The sequence below is a fragment of the Saccoglossus kowalevskii genome, chromosome 8 (genome assembly GCF_978046115.1).
Source record: "Saccoglossus kowalevskii chromosome 8, keSacKowa6.1, whole genome shotgun sequence".
Taxonomy (NCBI): Eukaryota; Metazoa; Hemichordata; class Enteropneusta; family Harrimaniidae; genus Saccoglossus; species Saccoglossus kowalevskii.
In genome coordinates, this window is record NC_140648.1 from 26,571,752 (window position 1) to 26,596,737 (window position 24,986).

The 24,986-nt window shown below is 33.7% G+C and overlaps 1 protein-coding gene across 1 annotated transcript in view; it reads left to right on the forward strand.

The window, feature by feature from the left end:
• The window catches only part of LOC102803267 (uncharacterized), a 39,156-nt gene extending 28,396 nt beyond the window's left edge, over window positions 1-10,760 (forward strand). The window contains exons 5-9 of the mRNA XM_085502815.1: window positions 1,401-1,601; window positions 2,853-3,011; window positions 7,032-7,380; window positions 8,252-8,322; window positions 10,570-10,760. Coding sequence (XP_085358941.1) covers window positions 1,401-1,601; window positions 2,853-3,011; window positions 7,032-7,380; window positions 8,252-8,322; window positions 10,570-10,760 — 971 coding nt within the window. The remainder of the gene's footprint in view (window positions 1-1,400; window positions 1,602-2,852; window positions 3,012-7,031; window positions 7,381-8,251; window positions 8,323-10,569) is intronic.
• Window positions 10,761-24,986: the final 14,226 nt, after the last annotated feature.

Consider the following 24,986-nt stretch of genomic DNA (forward strand, 5'->3'; position numbering starts at 1 on the left):
ATAGCTGCATCTCAAGAAATGTCTGTTGCTTAGTGTGATTGACATTCACATATATATTATTTACCTCAGAACTTCTGTTCTGTGTTACTACTGATTTTATAAAGTTTTGACTTTATTAATGGGTTGAGTATAAATCAATATATAAACAATATCACACAAGATGACAATTTATGCTTGAATGACGAACTGGTCAATTCATCCTGTGGAGGTAAAGATTCACCTCAAAGCTAAAATTGAACTTTAATTGAGATCAATATCATTGTTAATTACACAATTTCTGACAAAAAACATAATGTTTGTCTGCATGTGTCTATCTTTCTGTCTGTATCTGTTTGCCTGTCTGTCTGTCTGCATCTGTCTGTCCTTTCGTCGATCCATCACCCCATTCATATGTCTATCTGACTAATTAACTACTTTCAACAGGTTTTGTTTATATTTTTGCAGCTTCTTTTCAAAAGGACTGAAACTTGATAGACATGTACTCCATGGGTAGTCTTGTGGCCTATAGATGAGTGACTCAAATGATGACATAGATGAGTGACTCAAGTGATGACAGATGAGTGACTCAAATGATGACATAGATGAGTGGCTCAAATGACAACATAGATGAGTGACTCAAATGATGACATAGATGAGTGACTTAAATGACAACATAGATGAGTGACACAAATGATGACATAGATGTGTGACTCAAATGATGACATAGATGAGTGACTCAAATGATGACATAGATGAGTGACACAAGTGTGACTCCAATGATGACATAGATGAGTGACTCAAATGATGACATAGATTAGTGACTCAAATGATGACATAGATTAGTGACTCAAATGACAACATAGATGAGTGACTCAATTGATGACATAGATGAGTGACTCAAATGATGACATAGATGAGTGACTCAAATGATGACATAGATGAGTGACTCAAATGATGACATAGATGAGTGACTCAAATGATGACACAGATGAGTGACTCAAATGATGACATAGATGAGTGACTCAAATGATGACATAGATGAGTGACTCAAATGATGACATAGATGAGTGACTCAAATGACAACATAGATGAGTGACTCAAATGATGACATAGATATACTATAGTGCATTTGTGGTGGTCTATTGTAATGTTTTCAAACCATATACATACTGTGGAATACTTTATTTTGCTGGAATTAATTTTCGCTGAAAAGGCTTTTTGGGCGTTTTGCTTGGAATTTATTTTCACTGATTTTTCATGAGTTTAATGTGAAATATAGGAAAAAAAGTATATTCGCTGGATTTTATGTTCACGGAATCATCCCTTCAGCAAAAATAGCGAAAATAAAGTATTCTACAGTACGTCAGATGAATTTTGTGCATATCACTTTCATCAACTTGAAAATTTCTACTTGGTTGCAGAAGAAACTCACGAGATTAAAGTTGAATATTCAGGATCAGCTGAAAAAGCCATAATACACTTTTTCAAGAATGCCATTGGGATTACATGTTTTGAACCTGTACGCCACCTACAGAAGTGGACTGGGCATGAAATTAATCGTTATAAAATGGAAAATAAAAAGATTATTGTGGAAATTGATCAACCAAATGGTGAAATTAAAGGTATTTTGTATTTATATGCCCCTTACTGGAAAAGTCACAAGGTTTGTCGATAGATTGATTGTTGTTGTTGGATGAATTCAAATTTCGTATTTACATATACCCGAGAGTGAACTTACTGGCATTTTAACCACCTGGCAATCACAAGTAATGAAGGCAGCGGCGAAAACTCTGAAAAGACTGTTAGAGTACTAAAACTACTTTGGTTAGTTAACTCTCCTGAACAGTGCAACAAGATTACCCCTACATGTACAACATACATCAATTTGGTTGTTCAGGATTGTTTTATTCTTGAGTTTGTGCTGTTTCTTCAACTTTAGCGGTTTTCACCGGCTCGACCGGGGTTCCATAGCAGCTCTCACAGAGCCCATAGAAATACATGCTACAGTGGTGCATGTCTTAACAACATAGAACATTCTGTGACATTTACAAGGAGTTTCTGCTGAGGAAATACAAGTTATGTCTGTCTTTCATTGATCTCTTTTTGCAAGTAATGTAGTATTATTCACAACAAAAAGCAGAAAAAATTCATCTCTGCACTCGTTATCATATTTGATTGGATAAATCATTTAGTGCTAACCTTGGATCGTCAACGCAATCAGGCAACCCAGTCAGGAGGCCATCAGAACAGTGACATCACTTGCAGAGTCTAGAATCTGGATGGAACGCTGCAGTCAAGTGCACTTTAGCATAAAGAGGGGATGACAATGCCCTCCGAATGTTGTCTGATTTCAATAATGAAATCTGTTGTTAGTGGCAATAGACCATTTTATTTGATGTTGATTTTAGTATTAAAGACTTGTGTCCTAATAATTTCCCTTTTCTATATACCTTCTATATTCATTACTGAAAAAAATATTGTATTTATATCCATGGAATTATCTTCAGCGATGACGTCATAAAATCCACTGGTATTGATAATGCTATAAGTTTAAGGTTTGCGTACATAGCGGGAATGTACCATGTTGTTCTAATTTTGTTTGCAACCTGGCAACTGATGACATCATTGGTTCGCTTGGAGGTCATGCACAAAGCAATGATGTATCTGTCTCGTTCCGTTCTTGTATGCGAATCTTAATGTCTTTAATAAACTCTTGGCAGCCTACTTTGGCCTTTCAGTATTTGTGTACAATTTGATTGAACTCAATTAAGCACGCGTTTATAATTTACAAAATGCATTCTGTCTCTCAGATGCCTTCAATGTATACATGTATATTTTTTTATTGACATGATTTTCTGTTCATTGTGGCACAGAATACATTATCTCAGCTGCACTCAAGAAAGAAGCAACTATTCAAAATGTCTATAAGAAATTAGAAGCAATTTCAAAAAATATCAACAAGCCACCTAGACCACCATTACCGCCACCAATTGATAATAACAACACGACATACAGACCTTCGTTAACACCAAGTAAGTCTGTGCTTGTTTCTATATATTAATCCAATTATTCTAAAAAGATGCCGAATTCATACTGCCCTCAGTGCTCATACTAAAATTCTCTTGTTTTTTGATGAACATATCATTGGTTGTGTTCAGTACATATTCAAATGAGGCCTGTTTAATATTTCATATTATGTTGCAACAAGTAGTTCCCACTTTGTTTTATAATCTTTTCTGTTATCTGATAGTCTGGATGTGTGTGTGTGTGTGTGTGCGCGTGCGTGCGTGCGTGCGTGTGTGCATGCGCGTCCACTGATATCTCAAGAACCATATTTTGGTTTTTAATGAAACTTAGTGTATAGATGCTCTGGACAAATGCACAGAGTTGATTAGGTTTTGGTTGAAACCATACATATTAATTACCTAATTTGCATGATAATATCTAATTTATAGCTGTTCCTTGACTATTCCACTGATATCTAATGAGCCATTCATTAGATTTTGATGAAACTTGCTACATAGATGCTCTGGACTAATGCACAGATGTGATTAGTTTTGGGTAAAAATCCATGCATATAATTAACCTAATTTGCATAATGATTAGTCAATTTTCGGCTTTTCCACTGATATCTCAGGTACTACATGTATTCATCACATTTCAATGAAACTTACATAGAAATATAGGACGACGGACAGACAGATATGTGAAAGATTAATTACCTAATTTGCATAATTAATCAATTTTCAGCTTTGGATATTTCAAGTACTATTACTTTATTACTTGGTACATGGAAAAAGAACTGACTAATTTTAAGTAAAAATGTGTGCATATTTGCATAATTAGTTAATTTTTGGCTTTTACACTGATATCGCAAGTACTAATTGTCCCATTTCAATGAAGCTTGGGATATAGATGTTTTAGGAGAATGCACAGACCTATTAGTTTGGGGTTAAAATCAGTGCATATTAATTACCTAATTTGCATAATTTGACAATTTTCATCTTTTACACTAATTTCACATGTACTAATTATTTCATTTCAATGAAACTTGGTACATTGATGCTCCAGAACAATGCACAAACCCGCTCAGTTTTGGGTTAAAATCAGATCATATTAATTACCTAATTTGCATAATAATCATAATTTTTGGTTCTAATCACATTTCAATGAAACTTTGTACATAGATTGTCTGTGACAGTACTTATTTTAATTCAATGAATCTTGGTACACATACTCTAACAAAATGTGATGATCAAATTAGTTTTAGGTTTATATACATGCATAATAATTACGTAATTTGAATAATAATTTGCTTTTCAGCTTTCCACTAATTTAGTTAGGATTAATCATCACATTATAATGAAACTTTGTACATGTGCACCCTGAAACAATATACAGACCTAAATCTATGCATAATAATTGCTTAATTTGTATAATAATTCATTTGGTTCACTGAGGTAAACCCCAGACATGATTAGTTTAATAAACATGCATATTGATTATCTATTATTAGCCCATTTCTGATATCTAAAAAAAATCAGATTTAAATTGAATTCTTCGCAGAGGTGCTCTGGAACTAATTAGACTAAAAACCATAGATGAAAAATCAAATGGATTTTCTGTATGTATTATGAATTTTGATAATGTGAATCACATTTTTACCTTGCCTGTACCATCAAAGATGGAAGGGAAAGGTATATTAAGGGAAAAATTTTGTCCGGCGTTGTCGTCGTCGTCATTGTTGTTGTTGTTGTTGTCGTCGTCGTCGTTAATAATTGTTATTGTGTGCATAATAACTTTACTAATTCTATTCCAAACTTTATCAAACTTGGTCACCTTATTCATCAGTATAAAGTCTTCTCTGAGTTTGAACAACAGATGTCCTGTATGAAAATCTCATGCAAAAATTGAGAAAATCTGATAAAATATTTTGAATGTTTCTACTTGACTGATCACTGGTGATACACATCAAAGGTCACTGATCTCAGTGGAAATATGCATTGTTGTATGTGTTCAATGAAGCAAATGATTTATCTTGTAATAATATCCTTGGTAATGTATCTCAGAATCCCATACTGGGTTTCAAAACCAACTCATGGAGAGATTGCACAATCTGATACACATTTGCAAACCTACCAATAAAATCTTTACAGAAAACAAGATGTCAGAAAATCAATATAAGCACTCCTATGAACTGGGTGCCTAACTTTGATCAAGATCTGAAGCTAATAGAAAATCTGTTTAGTTCAAAGTTATCAAATCAAAAACAATACATAAAAAATACATTAAAAGCAAAACATTTCATCCACATTTTAAAAAGAAAATTATTCTAAAATATATGTATTCTGTATTTGACAAACAGTTCATTCGACAAATGAAAACTCACAGGAATATGTTTCAGCTATTAGAACAGAATGATAGAGTTTTTATAATACTACCGTTAAAGTCCTATTATAAACCGCGGTTTATATTACAATGTATCAATTTAAAAATTGGGATCAAAAGCTCAAGTTCGGGGTGCGGTTTCTATTACGTACATATTGCAATCTCTAAATGGGCATGGTCATTTTTTGTCCACAACACATGCACAAAACAAACAATACACCGTACAATCTCTTGAATAGGCGTCGGGGAAGAGTGAAAGGCCTTATTTTGGTTCTAAAATAGGCGTTACGAAATGTTGAAAAATTACAGTCAATCAAAAAAAAATTCCACATGATACAAAAAATACTCAATATTTTTAATGTAATATGCATTTATTTTTTTAATTTTCTTGGTAACGAAACAAATGAATAGGATTAGGAACAATGCCGTTTTGGAACAGCTGGTTGAAACAATGAAGTCAGTCACGGTCTTGTTGAATTGGGGGTGCGGTTAGTAATAGGTACTTTTCAAGTTTTCAATTTTTGTTAAGAACTCTTTAACCCCGAAGCCGAAATTGGGGGTGCGGTTACTATTACGTATGCGGTTTATATTAGGACTTTAACGGTAGTTTAAAAACGCACTTCAAAGATTGCAGTGTTTGAAGATGTAGATTCTCAGGAGGCAACAGTACTGTTGACTTCTCCCTCCACTGGACACCAACTAACTATTTAAGTTGATTTGCATACAAAGCAGAGCTTGCAACATGATAGCTATTCATAAAGGGTGTTTTTTTTTTTACTTTTCATATAATACAGTAGTCACACAATGAGGCAGTTCATATTTGTCTCAGTGAATCATTAATTTTTGACAGACACCTGTACAAAATACTTAGATTAAAGCCAGCTAAAATTTTCTGTTATCTTGCATGTTTTATGAATCTATTCACATCTAAATGCAGCACTTTTTTTTTTCAATGAGACATTTGTTTTTATACTAAAATATCTGAATTACTTTGAATAAAGCTGGAAATTATGTCCCTTAAAATAATTAAACAAATAAGGCACCAATGTTTTTGTAAGATATTTACATCTTTTAAGGACATTCGGTAGACTGATTCCCCACTGTTGGTTCAACCCCAAAACTTGTTTGTATTCAAAATTAATTATGACAATGCATATTTATATTGAAACAAACTATGATAAAGGGAATTATATTATATAACAAAGGGCAAGGTCACCAGAGTTCAACTATGTTTGTTCATGGTATGCCTCTCAAATAGCAGGCAAAAATTAGTTGCCAAGCTTCTTGTTTGAAAAGCAAATCTTAAATTTTTAATTAATTGTAATGTGTCTCCAATACTCTCAGCACAGGAGTTCTTTCTAAGCTTTCTTTGATTTGTAATATGCCTCCAATACTCTCAGCATACGGGAGTTCTTTCTAAGCTTTCTTTGATTATTATTATAGCCATATTGGGATCGTGAAACAAATAAATACTTGGCTTGAAATTTTATAAAAGGTAGCAAATTGTGTTATGATCATATTATCTGATAAAATCGTGTTCTTTATTTACATTTAATTACTGTTAATACAAGCAAGTTAAAGGTGAATAAAATAAAGTTTCAAGAACAAGTGTTCAAGAAAAATATAGTTCTTACTGTGGTAATTCTCTTACATTTTGCCTGCAGTTCAGCCATCGCTACCCGATGAAGCACCTAAACTTCCACCTAAAAAGAAAAAGCAGGGGCAACATACAACAGGGAATAAAGCTAGCCCTTCAAACATTAATGTACCACCACGACCTCCACCTCTTCCCTCGCCAAGACCGAAGCCTCCAGATGGATGTCCTTTTAGTTGGAAAGATGAAAAACTAGAATCAGAATCTGATGATGAAGACAGTCAGAGTGATTATGTACAGATGGATGATCAGCATAATAAACTGCCTGAAGACAATTCTGCCATTGTTGTTGTTTGCCCTCATAACTCAAAATATCCTTCTCCGGTACCTTGTCCTCCTATAGTTCCACCAAGGAAAAGGTAAATGAAATCATGAATAATCCTTTTTAGATCTCTGTCCTTGTAGTAGTCTCAAACAGGGATGTATGTTTTATGTTTAGTGTGTGTGTGTGTGTGTGTGTGTGTCATGGATTTACTGATGCATAGAACATTATTTCACACCTGCACTGATTTTATGCAGATTAAGTCATAATAGGAGATATGTAAATGTCTATTTATTGTCTGGCTTGCATGCATAAATTTTATTCAAATTTGACATTGACATCATCAGGATGCTTGTCATTTGTTTTGTGGTTTGGTTCTAAACGACTGACTGGCTGTCAATTTTGACTGATTTTGTTGAAAGTATAATGTACCAGTGTACAATTATTTGGTTGTTTTTTTGTTTGGATGACCTTTTGTCAAACTGTTGGCTTTTTTTTTTCCCAACACATGCAAACAAATTTCATAAACCATTTGTCGGGCATGCCTGAACATCACAGATGATGGGTTACTGATACACATGCATTTGTTTTGTGATTTGATTCAAACTGATTAACTGGTGTGGTGATGTCAGCTTCAGACATGCTTAAACCTAATATGCTATGGACGCCACACATGATTGATTCATAATGTCCAACTTCTTTATGTGTGGTGCCATTCAAAATAATACCATTCATTTTAAAAGCGGGGGGAGTCGTCACATGCGCATGTGTCAGGTAGCCATAGCGTGTCATTGTTTACAAACAAGCGTCTACCCATGAGCCATATGCTCCAATGTTATATTGTTATATTTGTAAAAATGTTGTGTGTTTATGATCACAATAATCATATTTTTTTTTACTTTATTCACAGAAAATGTCCAACAGTGAGTAATAATTTCACTTATCATTTATCATTATTATATTTTCAGTAAGTGTAATATGATGGATACCTATTTAAAAGGAAAGCTTGCAATTATTACTGAAGAGTTCACTGAGAACAGTAAAAATGCATTTTTTTATGTTTCTCTAATTCTATTTTTTGACTCCCATGTGCGAATTACATAATGGGGGTATTTGCAGTTAGTCTGTGTGTGTGTTTATATATGTTTGTTTGTATGTGGGTGTATCTGTCTGTTTCACTGATATCTAAAGAGCCACAGGTTGGTTTTTGATGCATAGATGCTCTGGGCTAATGCGCAGATTTGATTAGGTTTTGGTAGTAATCTATACATATTAATTACCTAATTCGCATGATAATCTAAGGAGCCACTCATTGGATTTTGATGAAACTTGGTACATAGATGTTCTGCACTAATCTGTGCATATTAATCACCTAATTTGCATAATGGTTAGTCAATTTTCAATGAAAATCGTCTCATTTCAATGAAGCTTGGTACATAGATGTTATAGGACAGTGCACAGACCAGATTATTTTTGAGTAAATATTTGTGCATATTAATCACCCAATTTGCATAATTATTAATTTTCAGTTTTTCCACTGTGGCTCAAGTACTAATCATTACATTTCAATGCAACTTTGTACATAGATGTTCTAGAACAATGTCCAGACCTGATTAGTTATGAATTAAAATCTTTGCTTATAAATTACCCAATTACTACCTAATAATAATTCATAATTGTTTGTTTCTAATCTCATTTCATTGAAACTTGGTACATAGATGGTCTGTGACGTTGCACAGACCTCATCAGTTTTACACTCAAATATGTGCATATTATTTACATGATTCTCATAATTAGTCAGTTTTCGGGTTTTCTATCAGTATCCCAAGTACAAGTAATTTTGAATTAATTTTTAATGTGTCTCCAATACTCTCAGCACACGGGAGTTCTTTCTAAGCTTACTCTGGTATCTTACTTTGCAGATTACAGAAACTGTAGATTGTCTGTTAAAACAGGAGTTCACCAAATTAATCACAGAACCAACTTTGTTCCTGACTCCAAAACAACGAAGTGCTCTCTATCATCACTTTGATGTGAATAATGGATGGGAAAAATTTGCCATTTATTTAAGTATGTAGAATTAATGTTATGGCCTAATGATTTTTTTAATCAAATGCCGTAATGTGTTTGCGAAATGCCGGAGCACTTCAAGGGAGGGCCATAAGGCAGAGTTTTGCTGAGCGAAAAGTTTGGGGGACTTTGACCAGATCATTGTTGTACATCTTAAGAGTGATTGACTGACTGACTTGCACTGTCTTCAATGTAAAAAAATGGAACTTGACCAATTTGATGTTCTGGAGATGGTTTATTAGACAGTAAACAGAAAGCGTTGACACAAGACATTCCAATAAACAAACTAAAATTCTGCAATTTGACCAATCCATGCAAATGAGCTGCACCTATATGCAAATTTTACTACGTCATCCAGATGCATGCATAATTAATAACAAGGCTGCGACTTCAGCCTATATCAGTCCCTCAGCCTTATGGCCCTTGCTTGAAATGGTTTTGGTATTCTTGAAAGACATTACATTAAATCATTTAAAAAAAAAAAATTAGGCTGTTAGGAAGTTATTACAATTAGAATATCACAAAGTATATATGAATCGAGCATGATGATCGCATCAACCAAAGTTTACACTGTCTTAATGCATACTACACTGTATGAGTTATTACAAGACTACCTCAAAGTATGCACGATGACAGTACAGCTGAAGTATTGACCGCTGCACAGCGGAGGTGGATGTGTGGCGTACTGTCTGAGTGCATACCGAAATCCAAAATATTTAGAACAGAATATATGTATTATATATATTGTATGGAGTCAGGTCAAACTCCTCTATTATTAGAGGATGCTTATGCACGTAATCATTCCATATTTGGAATTCACATTTTCTAATATGGTAGGATGGAAATACCCCATAAAATACCACAAAATTATGGCATGCTGTAACTTATGGCGTTACGGTGACAGATGTGTAATAATATGTGGTATTCTCTGAGGTAAATTTGCAAATGCAGATGACCAGGATATGGTCTTGTTCAATCCTTACAAATGTGGATATTGCTAATTCACTCAATTGTCTCCAAGCACTGACTGGTTATCATCTGATAACTGGACAGCATGTGGTGGCAATCAACCAATGAGAATGCACATGTGGTGGCAATCAACCAATGAGAATGCACATGTGGCGGCAATCAACCAATGAGAATGCGCACTGTATTATAATATGCAGCTTACTGTATTATAATAGGCAATAACTTTTTTGCACTATTTTATTTCTAGAGTTACCGCTACAAGACGTGAATGTTGTGAAAACATTCTCCATGAATCACAGGTATTCAATCTCAGATGTGTTTCTCTATCACTGGGAGGCAACGCAATCTCCCGTGCCGTGTACTATGTCCGCACTCATAAAGATGCTGGAGGAAATAAACAGAGATGACTTAGTGAACATTTGCAAGCAGACAGACTGATCGAGACACTGCAAAACATAAACTGTGGGATGTAACCATTGTGTCTGTGATAGACTCACTAATGATGATCATGTGTACTAACTGTGTAAACAACAAATAATTAACATAACATCTTTGTACATGGTGTCATGCTATCTACATATTGATTATTCCAGATATCACTCAGTCTGTGGGGATTGCCAGACATTTTGAATTACATACTACAACATTCATGTGTAATTCACTGTGGCGCAACAAATATTCACATGTTATGAACCAAGATAACATGATGCGTACATTTTTGCAAATGTTGTCTATATACTGATTATCTCAGTCTATGCTGTATGAATTGCCAGATGTTTTGAATTACATACAACATTCATTTGTACCGGTAATTCACTGTGGCGCAACAAATATTCACATGTTATGAACCAAGATAACGTGATGTATACATTTTTGTAAATGTTGTCTATATATTGATTATCTCAGTCTATGCTGTATGGATTGCCAGATGTTTTGAATTACATACAACATTCATTTGTACCGGTAATTCACTGTGGCGCAACAAATATTCACATGTTATGAACCAAGATAACGTGATGTATACATTTTTGTAAATGTTGTCTATATACTGATTATCTCAGTCTATGCTATATGGATTGCCAGATGTTTTGAATTACATACTACAACATTCATATGTACCGGTAATTCACTGTGGCGCAACAAATATTCACATGTTATAAACCAAGATAACATGATGCGTACATTTTTGTAAATGTTGTCTATATACTGATCAATCCAGATATCACTCGGTCTATGCAGTTTGGATTCCTTGCTTGGTTAGTAAGCAAAAATATTCATGTGTTTGAAGAACACATTTTGAAGAAGTAATAATCATGTGTTATGTAAGAAAACACTTCTTGTATTGGAAATTATGTTGTTTATAAGCTGATCAACCCAGATATCTATCAATCAATTGATGGCCAGAGGTTTCAGCTCGGACATTTTGGCCCAACCTTTTTGAAAGGCAGGCATTTTGGCTGCTGGTGTTTTGGGGTTTTCTAAAATTATTTTTAATAATGTATTCTTGAGTTTTCTTAACAAAACTGTTATGTGAGAAAGGAGGAATCAGATTTAACAAGAACATTTCAGAGTAAAATCTTTTAAATTGCGATTTTCCAAAAAAAAATTAAATTGCATCTTTTAATTCATACTCAAAAGACAACATGAAAATCATTTATATCAAAAGTATTAATAAATGGATAAAATGTGTTCCAAAACTTGTCATACATTGAAGTGTGTGTCACGTTTACTAAAAAACCTTCCTGTACTTTCCCGATGATAACAGCCAGAGGTCGCAACCCTGGAATAAAATGATTTTATACTAATATTATGCAAGGAGTGGTTCATTGTCAAATGCGTGTTCTCTTCCGTGTACCAATGTTAAAATTAAAAAGAACACTGCTATTTACATGTAATTACACGCTAATAACTTTTGTATGTTACAAGCTCGGCATATTCATTTGCTAATAATGTACAAGATAAATATGCCATACTTCTAACAAATCTAGAAAATCATGAAAATACGCCACAAAAATTCCGTGGCCAAAACTTTCGACATTGAAAAAAGTTGGGCCAAACCGCCCAGGCCGAAACATCCTTTAATTCAATTATTCTGTGCGACCTGGATTTTCTGATGTGTTTAACAGTCAGTCAGTAAGAATGATCAAGTTTTGAATGTGTACATTCTAAATGTAAAAATCTAATCTGACAATAACATGTCGAATATTTTAATGCAAGATCTATATTTCAATAACACTTCACTTTTATAATAGATGATGTAAAATAAGTCATGTGGTCATGTTTTTACTCGTAACTTCAGTGGAACTTTTTTTCTGTTAAAGGCAAATTATTATAGCACAAATACAGATTCTATATTTATTTTTCATAGCTTAGGTTGGGAATAATCATGTTTCTGGTCATTGCGTGTGTCGGTTAAAACATTTCTTTTCGTTTTTTTGTCAGAATTTTCAGGAAAAAAATATTTTTATGGCAAAACAGACTAAACTTTTTTTCTTTTCCCTGGACCTTGATTGTAATTATTGTTGACTAATAGAACTAGTGTTCATCATAACATTTTAGGATTTAAGATTGCCTAAAACAATTCATTTCCTATCTCCTTAATTTGTACTTGTGTGTTAGTTTGTATGTGCCTTGTTGATGTTCTGCCCAATTGCCATGTGGGCATCTGCTGAGCGTAAAATAATTTGTACTTGTGTGTTAGTTTGTATGTGTCTTGTTGATGTTCTGCCCAATTGCCATGTGGGCATCTGCTGAGCGTAAAATAATTTGTTGTCATATTGTTACTTTTTTAAGCTGCACAGTAATTATAAACTTCTGTCATAAAATGGTACTACCAGTTGAACTGATTTATATAATTTAATTATCCCATTATCAATTCTCTTGGTTATAATTTGTTAAAGGACGGAGGTCATTGCACCACGCAAACGGGAGATATTCAAATGTTTATATACCAAACTTTAGCATCGTATGACATAAGTTATCCGACTGAAAAGATGTAATGACACAGTCTACCTCATCTTAACAGCCATCTATGCTTTTCTGATAAATAAAGTGAAAAAGGAAATTATTTATACAAGACTATGGAGGGGTGGAGATGTGGACATATTTACTATATTACAAATTATAACTCAGCTAATCAAAATGTTTCACGGTTTCCATTTTATTCCAACATTATTTATAAACTTGTTTTATAACTACTTGGAAACTGAGAGGAAAATAACATTAGCCAACATTTTAGCAGATTCATTTTTGTTGTATCAAAGTTAACTGTAATTTGTATGCTAAACAATATTTTTTGCAGATGTTAAATTAATTTTATTGTGGGCGATGACATGTTTCTGAAACTAACTGTAATTTACCATGGGCGATTGGTGAAGGGCTAGCAGACACCAGTGATATGCTGTAATTCATTTCACATTGGTGCTTTAATGACGGTAACACACAGAGACGCATAACGGCAAACCTGTGTTGCAACAAAGAATTCATGAATTGGATTTCACAGCAGACTAAGAAATGAACCTGTTAATGTTGGAGATTGAAACTAAGGAATATTGAATGTATCTGATGTAACATGTGTGTCAAGAACATTAAAAAGATATGTTAAACTGAATCTGCTCCTGTTTTTTGATTTTTGAAAAAGCATTCAATACTGTTGTTATTGCTTTATGTTTGATAAAGTGGTATGTTCATGTCCCAATGTGCAGATTAATTAATTAATTGATTGAATAATTAGTCATTTACCAATTTAAATTTATTACTCACGCATTCTACATTAATATTCTCAAATCACCTGAGTGGTTTTATCTTTGTATTTTCAGCTACGCTGTCGACACAGCGGAGCTGTTCATATTACTGAATGTCCGTCGTCGTCAACTTTACATTTTCAATTTCTTCTTTGAAACCGCAAGTCAGAATGTTTTCAAATTTGATATGCAAGTACCTTGGATGGTTCTTTCTCAGATTTGTTCATTTCATGTCAAAATCTCAAATTCTCTATTTTTGGCAAAAAGTGATATTTTTGACTTCTTGTTAAAAACCGCTAGTCCAATTGTTTTGATATTACATATATAGATACTACATGTGAACCTTTCTCAGATTTGTTCATTTAGTGATGATATCTCAAATTCTCTATTTTTGGTGAATATTTTTGTTAAAAAAGTTATATTTTCGACTTCTTGTTAAAAACTGTAAGTCTGATTGCTTTGATATTATATATATATATTAGGTACTACAGGTAGACCTCTCTCAGATTTGTTCGCTTTGTGATGACATCTTTAATTCTCTAATTTTGATGAATATTTTTGTAATTTTTGGTAAAAAGTGGTATTTTTGAATTCTTGTTGAAAACCGAAGTCTGATTGCTTTGATATTACATATATAGGTACTACATGTAGACCTCTCTCAGATTTGTTCATTTTGTGATGATATCTTTAATTCTCTAATTTTGGTGAATATTTTTGGTAAAAAGTGGTATTTTCGACTTCTTGTTGAAAACAGCAAGTACGATTGTTTTGATACTATACATATTGTTCATTTTCTAATGATGTCTTCAGTTCTTAATTGAAATGTGCATTGCTAACAGCGGAGCTATCTCAGCCGACAGGCTGCTTGTTAAAATATGATTTAATTAAAATGCTTTGGGAATCCAGATTTTTTGTATTTATTGACTGTACTATTCCTACAGTATGCATATATCAAGTGATAAGATTTAAACTAGTTTACACAAAAACAAAGTTCAAACCAAATTAAATCTAGCAAATTAATAATCAATATAATATTCGGTATTAAAACTAGATATACTATCCTGAAAGTATTTGGTAAGAAACATATTTTAATCAAATGCTAAATTAAACAAGCAGCCTGTCGATATTCACCAAAATTAGAGAATTAAAGGAAACATCATGAAATGAACAAATCTGAGAGAGGTCTACACAAGGTACATGTGCACCATGGAGCTAGATGTATACACCAAGTATCAAAGCATTCAGGCTTGTAGTTTTCAAGAAGTCGAAAAAGTTGACACGGACACCGACAGACACTCATATGTAAGTCGACATCGGAGCTAAAAAAAATTGCATGAACAAATAATTTGACCTAATCAAAATACAAACCAAAATAAGCACAGATTATGTTGTTTCCAATTTGAATTATTTCTTACTGAGATAAGTGGGAGTGAGAAATATCTAAATATCAAGAAAACTACACAAATTGACTCCATTTACGTATAATCAACAGTTGCCCCGAAAGCACGGCAGTGTTTGAGGTGTGGCCTATTCAGAATTTGTCAAGAACCAATTACAAGAGTGGTTACGAACCAGTTGAGCGAGGCTAACCGAGTCGTAAACTTGCGGCGGTTCGTACACAGATGGTTACATTGTGCAGACCATATTAGTTTTACACTCAAATCTAATCATATTAATTTCCTGATTTGCATAATTAGTTTTCAGCTTTCCCATCAATATCTCAAGTACATTTTTAAGTAATTTTGAATTAATTTTAATGTGTTCTCAATACTCTCAGCACATGGGAGTTCTTTCGTTGATTTCGTCTGTTTTTTCCAATTTTAAAAATATGGGCTCGCTGGAGCCTTCATCCCTTGTCTATACCAGCCGCTACTCCTCCCCCCCCCGCTCTTAAGGACTTCTTACAGTTGATTATAGTTCCTGGGCTCCCTGTGTGTTGACCCCTAAAGATTGCTAATTCCCCCTTTCTAACTCTTGCCTCAAAAATAATATATCGCCCCTTTTAGAATGTAAAAACGGCCACAGAAACTGTCACGTTATGAATAAATTAGTAAATTTAAAACAATTTGCATAAAGTGTAGGTACGTCTTCTGGAATTGTGCCTATATAATAAACTGGAGACCTTCAATTCTTGTATACACGGGACTCTTGTTTGTTGATTTTCGATTGTGATTGTTTGCGTTGATTGGTTGGGGGCTCGTTGAGCTACACCTACCTCTTCCGCAATTGACCATATCACGTGATATTCTCCAAGCAACAAAATATAACTATATCTCCTCCATATCTTTCCAAACATTTTTTTAAAGACCTAATATTTTAGGAATGCTATAGTACAGGTACTTCGATTCCATCCAGATGTAAATACGGGTCTTTAAAACGTGTACAGTCTTTCAGACGTCATTTAAACATGTTTACGATTGCACAAATTAATGGTTTACTAAATGTGCGCGTCAATGAACGACCTATTTTGTTTTCACTGTAAACAAAAAAAACACATCAAAAAGAACTGCCCTAACCATGTTCTAGAAAACAACATAGTCTCACAACTGATAATGAAAACATAATTGCTATCTATATGCGATCACTGAAAAAAACTATAGAAAATTAAAATAATACACACAATGCAAACAACAATGCATGCAATAGTGCAGACGACCCTTCTCTTGAAAAAGTACACGAATGGAAGAAAAATTAGTGAACTTAAAACAATCAAAAGACGTGGGGCTAGAAAGCATAACATATGGCACTGAAATGGAGTACACTTTAAAACTATAAAAAACTAGAACTGAAAAAATAACGTTAATAAAAACAATCAATAACAAAAGCAGTCTCGCATGATGATAAAAACAGTAAAAAAACAGATTTGAAAAAAATACATATATTGGTGAAGAGTACCGACCCCCATTAAAAACACCCCTTCCCTGCTCCTCCGCCACAAATCCCTGGTGAATTTCTATTTCAATCAGTCATTCACAGACAATGAGGACTTTGATTTATTCTCTGCAATGTTCGATGACACCCAGAACATTCCAGTATCAAGACTCGTATGTGTGTGGGGGGGGGGGGGGGGCAAGGGGGGTAGCTGGTACAGGTTACAGAAAATAAAAAAGGCATTTTACGCTTTTACGGAAAATAAAATGAAAGCTCCATTTACAGTAAAAAATCCTAATTACATTTTACATTTCTGTAATATATTCGATAATTTGTGTTTAAGAATCAAAATTGGAACTTGCGCACGAATTGCGACATTTAATGTAGAAAATGCTTAATACGCTTATAAAAAATAATATATTTGTACAAATTACAAATTACGGACAAATAAAATAGCTGCTTACATTTTATACCTTGGTCATGTCCACGAATTTACGTTTTTTATTTACTTAAAATACATTATTACGAAAATAAAAATAATTGATTACAGCTCACGAAAATAGCCCTCTCATATCATTCAAACGACTCACTGACCTCTCAGACACTATGAAAGGGTCTAACAAGATCCTTGAACATACTTAAACTGTGCAGATGCACGTTTATTGAGAAAATCTTTCAAAAAACTGTGCAAAGCCAGTCCTGTTACAGTGCAGGAAAAGCAAATGAATACTTGAAATACAATTGCTTAACTATAATAGATCAAACATCTTGTCACTTGTCGTAGCATTTGCTTAATTTTTATGTACCAATAAATGCTGTAGAATGTGTTGTATTTATTAATACTATCAAGAAACCTCAAAAACTCAGGAATGCCCGTATTGTAGTGCCAGCGACTATAACTGCACATTAAGCCTTTCAGTTGCAATGACTGTAATCGCATTTTTGAAAGATGTTGCAGACTATTGCCAATTGCTTCAAACTCGCCTGGTGTAGTTTCCATGGTGACACCAAACGTTATACATGGTTCAGAGGGAAAAGCCACGCCAGGTTAGAACAATTTTACATTAACAGCACGCTTGTGTTTAAAAACACTTTTGTGAACATTGATTAAACATCCACTTTCTTTTATCATAAGCTCGTTATTTCTCAGAAAAAAAAGATTGTAATTGTCACCTGCTCTGTTGGCTTAGCACCAGTCTCTTCGAGACCGGAACTTACTATGAAACCATATTTGAATTTAGGTCGTGAGGGTGCGCAAAAACAACTACAATGGAGGTGATGGTAAACATTAAACAACATTGAACCAATAAACCACAGATCAACATTCCAGGATATGAAAAGTGTAACTTAAAGTTATCACAAATGAATCACGCCTTGCAGACACCCTACTCTTGAAAAATACGTGATGGAAAGAAAATGAGTGAACTTGAAACGATCAAAACACTTGGGCCACCATTCGATTACGTCATTGGCTACTCAACGAATCTTGCGCATTCTTTTTTGAGCTTGAGAAAAACAACAACTTCTTAAGTGTAAGATAAGATTTCGCATTTGCTTGACCACAATAATGCTCTCACAGAAAACCATAATCTTATTGTGAACTCTTTTCACCTGACACTGTTAGAATTTGTTTCGCCTTGATCGTGATGCGTCTACTGTTTTTGACAAGCGAATCTCTTTTGAAGAACTTTCAACGGCTGTTAGATTTATTTCAAATGGAATGGCACCAGGAATTGATGGACTTCCATGTGTGTTTTTAAAGGAATTTTGGCCTATAATCGGACATGATTTACACGATGTAGTACTGGCATCCATCGTAGTCTAGTCCCCTGTCCCAATTTCAACGCTGAGGGCGGTTAAGAAAATAGGGCCAATGTTAATAATTTTTAATCGCCTGTTGCACTAAATTATTGTATTATGCTATTTTGGTGAACATAATTTTCTCGTGTTTAAAATCGTTTGGAATTGGTGATCCTTTAGGGGCAACATCAAAAGTTCAATGTAGGATAAAAATACTTAATTCCTTAGTTTATTCCCCATCCCCTCACTGTAACTTAATAAATAAATAAATAAATAAATAAATAAATAAATAAATAAATAAATAAATAAATAAATAAATAAATAAATAAATAAATATTGATCATGACGCCAGACTACATTCACCATTAAGTACAATTGACCTCATTTGACGCACATATTTACACTCGGACCAAACTATTTTTTTCTCATTTTCTGTTATCTTTGTCCATTATTGGATAGAAAAAAAAACGAACTACAAATACCCCAAGATTTGTTTGACTTAATTAAAAAATAAAATCGTTTTTGTAGGATGGAAAGCTTTTGAGGTCACCCCCCAAACTAAAGCAAATAAGTTTTTTTTTATCCGACATCGATCTTTTGACGTCATCCCTTAATAATTGGCCGAAGTATAATTTTCGTTCACTTAGGGGGCACATATGCAGCGCGTCTGCTTTCTTCGCAAAGGACGCAGACAGCCAGCTGAAGATAGAAAAGTGTTCAAAAAAATTCTTTTCGGCATTTTTTGTTACAAGCAGGCATCTATGCTAAATCACGTCCTTATATAGTAAGGTTTCATGTCAGGGGCGATGCCAAACTTAAAAATCGTTTTTTGCCCATTTTTTGCCCGGAAAACCCCATTTTTGGGTCAAAATTTAATTCTTTTAAGATATATAGTTTGACCTATTTTTGACCTTGTGTTACGTCACAATGACCGAAAATGTGAAAGGGTCAACACACTTTTTGTGAAGGGTCAAATTCATAAAAAATCTTTTATTATGGTTCGATTTTGACAATTCTTGCATGAAAAAGCCAATAAGACAACTTTCATAGACCATTATGCCAGTCTTAGCTATGAAAATACAATTATGTCAGATAAGATGGGTTCTGAAATGGGTATGTCATCATAATTATTCATACATATTAACTGGCCTAGATTACATCGAGGACCTTCATTGTACATAAAAAATACTTAATATTGAAGTATATTTTGGTGAATATGAAGGAAACAAAATAATAATAATAACAATTGTATTGATTTTCAGAAGGATATTTTGCAAAACACAGTTGTTGTGTTTAATTGAAGTATACCCATCTTTATCTCTTGCAGCTATTTAAATGGCAGATATATCATTTTGAACTGAAAACTGTAATTCACAACTGTCTGTGGTGAGTAAGGCTTATTTCATATTTATGACTTATGTTTAATGTCTTTACATTTTGAGTTTCTTCTTTTACCAATTCATGCATGTTATGCCCACATAAGGGCAAAAGATTAATAAATGGTTTTCCCACATCCACTGACAATTACAAACTAGCATTCGTGGTTTTCTAACTTCTGCTGGCTGTCTGACGTCAGCGAACCTTTGGACATCACATGTTCCAATCTGGATTGTACGTGTTCTTTTACCGTAGTTGGGCATGGAGGTTGAATTTCGTGTCATTTTGAAATAACATACTACAACTAGAATATTCCTGTTGAAATAGCTTAACGCCACAGAGATTTTGCTTAACGCCATAGGGGTTTATTGGGATTATTGTATTTCCTAAGGTGTATAGGGCTGTAGTATCATAATTACAATGTGTATTTGAAGTGTAGGAAGATATACAATAGTAATCTAATGTAATTAGTAGTCTCTAACATAGCTGTAGTATATTAATTACAATATTTATTTGAAATGTATGGAGCTATATCATAGTAATGTACATGTAGTATAATTATAACAGTAACTAAATTATTAATACCTAAATGTCAAAGGGGTTAAAGCCATAGGGTTTGTTGGTATGTTCATATTACATTTCTCATGAACCAGTGAAAGTATTAAAAATAACATCAATTACTTTAATATATTATGCAAAATATCTTATTAATGTATGGTTATAATTTCATAACTTAATCTGGCATTCATGTTACACCAATGTTCACTCCTGTTGGTCTATGTTGGACATGTTTATAATATAAAACCTATTTAAGTTAAGTAATTTACAATACAATTTGTTCAAAACATAATACGATGTATGTACTATATATCAAAAAAATAACGTAAATTTTAGTAAATACAGGAAGATAATTAGCTAATTAATATACAAAACAATTTTAAATCTGTCAAGAACTTTTTTGTGCGGAGAGTATATTGCTTATATTAGAATTAATTAGCCTTAGTCATTAATATTTGTCTGCTTATTTGAGATGTACAACATTAAAAAAATGTCATCCACATTATTGTAATTTATAATCCCCAAACTAATTAAATTGTTGCATTGTCCTAAAGTATTTATGTAACAATTAGATTCATTGAAATAATACATTAAAAGTACATGGGAAAGTACATCTATGTACAAGTTTCATTGAAATGTGATGATTAGTACTTGACTAATTATGCAAATTAGGTAGTTAATATGTACACGTTTTTAGTCAAGACTAACTAGGTTTGTGCGTAGTCCTAGAGAACAAACATACGAAGTATTATGCAAATTTGGTAATTAATATGCACGGATTTAAACCACAACAGGTCTGTGTAATGTCCTATGTACTAGTATTTGAACTCTTTCGTAACATTTTACACCTCAATTTGCGCGAGAACGTATGCGTGCAGTTCTTTCATTTTTTGTGATCAGTGGAATCTCAATTCACTTGCGGACAACCGGATTCCTCAGTGCAGTGGTTATTGGTATTGCTGGTCCCTTAACACACGTTTTAAAAACCGGAGACCAGTCAGTCTTATTACTGCAGATTATATATTCTTTACCAAAACTGTCTTGTTACGTTTAAAAACAACCCGGAGATATTATACATATTGACCAAAGCTATACAATCCCCAACAGACAAATGATATTGTTAAATATAACAGGGAATTTATCTGAGATATACAAACACTGAAATGTTTACTACTCATAGATATTCATCACACCATATACGATTACCTTTGACAGTAAATCGATATTTACGACTAACCCTTACTAAATGATTCTTCATGGGTACAATAACATAGCAACAGCAACAAACCATCTCGGGTATCATGTAGTTTTTCTGTTGATAGTTTATGATTACGGCATCTTTTTGGATTCAGCCAGCATTTGCTGAAACAGGAACAATTATCTAACCAATCATAATATCGATCGATTTTTGTTTAGCGTCGTGCACAAACAAGCAGCATTCTTCGTGGGTGGGCATACCAATACGGAATAGTTGCGTGCTGAACCACTTAAGTGTAATATAACTACTGATTTCAGGAATGTTGATACTTTGTATGTTTACAATGCCATATCTACACTGGTATTATAAGCAAAACTCTCATAACTATAAACAAAATATATAACAAAAACTTGCATAATAAATGAAAGCATTAATTAATTCAGTCTAAACTTAGTAAGTAGAAAATTAATGATACTGACCACTATGCAGTATACTAACAGTTGTTTAGCTGACACATGCAGTACGACAACGAAAGAAAATGAGATGTGGGCGCATTTTTAAAAATAGTAATACACATATTTAGGGGTCCAATGTGCATCTCTTTTCTTCAATCATTTCTTTTGACAAGCCATTTGAGAAAACCGTTGAACGGAATGGTCTGAACTTTTGATTTAAAGTAATACCGGAAGTAGCCCATTTAGCTTAATTCCAGAGGAGCTCTGCAATATGGCATCATTTGAACATGTAATATCTATATATCACTAATATCACTAATAACAATCTTAACATGTCACGTGACAATGCAATAATAATTAAAAAAATCTTTGAGAAAAGTCATTACAGTTTGAAAATTGTCACGTGGTTCGGCAGCCATGCTTGATTCAAGAAAACCTGGAAGTGCGCCATTTTTCATACAGTGATATTTATCAGTGATGTGATATTTGTTACAGCGAAAACATGTTTTATCAATACCATACATAAATAAAAAAAAAGTATAGCACATTACATGACTTTGTGTGTTATAATTAATTTTATCCCCCAAATGGCATTAATTTTCTGAATCTTCTTCAGAAATATAATCATCTTATAAGTCTGAAATGTAGCATGTAAACAGTACATTTAAAAAAAAATTATGATCGGTCACACGGTTTGGCGACAATGTCTGTAGTTATCATACATGGGAAGGTGGAGCTCAGCCATGTGAAATTGTTCAGGTTGTTGTCGACAAATATACCTATCGTCTGTCTTACAATTTTCATTATCTTTTTAATTCCAATAAATATTTAAAACGGGAGGGTCGTCACCTGCGCACGTGCGGGAATTGAGTCCCAAGCGACGATAACAACACACACAAAAAACGCTCATGGGTAGACGCTTGTTTGTAAACAATGACACGCTATGGCCATCTGATGCATGCGCAGGTGACGACTCACCCGCTTCAACTAATTGTATTGTGAAACAAAATGTAGGCAATCAACAGGAAATACGAGTAAAACTAAATCGGTTCACTATATTCGCATGTGAATGGTTGGGTATTTTATGGGGAGTCACTGACACATTTTTTTATATCCCAGGTTCATGATTAAGAATAGATAATAGAGGCAGTGTGTTTATAGCAGTTGGAGAACACGTAACAAATATTAGTTACTATTGCATTTTGGTCTGTGGTCACATTGACATTTGAAGTAGCACCCAAGAAAAACGGTCAGAACATTTGTTTAAACTGAAAAAATCTACTCTTTCATTATGAGAGTTTTCATTCACTTGCCAAAAAAAATTGTCAATGTTGAAATAAGAATTTTGGAAACGCCATTGTTTTAATGCTTGATGAGTCCCCCGATCTTCACATTTATGATACAGCAACGCTGATTAGTGGCGCCAGCTCCTTGGCGCGCCCAATCAAATGACTCAATTTAGCTGCAGTGAGATTCAGCTTTTCCTAACACGATCACACACGTCATATCTCAAGCACTGTTGCAGATAGAAACAAGTAACCAGTACTATAATGAAGGCATTGGACAACAGATATAATAAATATATCTGATGACCATATATCGTCACCTGACCTCATTGATAAGCATAACTGCCACATCTCAAGCACTGTTGCAGATAGGGACATACAAACCAGTGTTACAGTAAAGGGAAGGAACAAGTGATATGACTGAAATACCAGACAACCATATATGGTTAGGTGTGCTCATCAATATGCATAGCTGTAATATCTCAAGCACTGTTGGAGTTAGGTACTTTCAACCAATGCTATAGTGAAGGTAAAGGTCAAGTGATATGACTGAAATACCAGGCGACCATATATGGTCATGTGATCTCATTAATATGCATAACTGTAATATCTCATGCACTATTGCAGTTAGGTACTTGCAACCAGTGTTATAGTAAATGGAAAGGACAAGTGAAATGTCTGAAATATCAGGTGACCATATATGGTCATGTGACCTCATTAATATGCATAACTTTCATATCTTAAGGTCTATTGTAGATATGAACTTGCAACCAGCACTATAATAAAGGCATCAGACAACAAATAAGATAAATATTTCTTATGACACAATTAATATGCATAACTTTCATATATCAAGCACTGTTGCAGTTAGGAACATGCAACCAGTGTTATGGTAAAGGGAAGGAACAAGTGATTTGTCTGAAATATCAGATGACCATATATGGTCACGTGGCCTCATTAATAAGTATAACTGTAATACCTCAAGCACTGTTGCAGATAGGAACATACAACCAGTGTTATAGTAAAGGGAAGGAACAAGTGATATGTCTAACATATCAAATGACAATATACGGTCATTGAACCTCATAACTTTGCACACATCACAGAAAACTCCAATTAAGTGTACTATGCAGTGAACATGAACCATGTTGGTAATATATTATGCATTTGACTAGCACATGTACTTACTATATATGACCATTTGACCTCGTTAGTATACATAAAACTATAAGCTAACTGTAGATATCTGTAATATTTACTGAAAATAACAACATTTTCATTTGTAACCCTACTTATAGTGATGTGTTGTCAGGGTGTGAATTCTGACGATACTCACACAACTAAATAACATGGTCAGATGATATCAGTTTAATTGA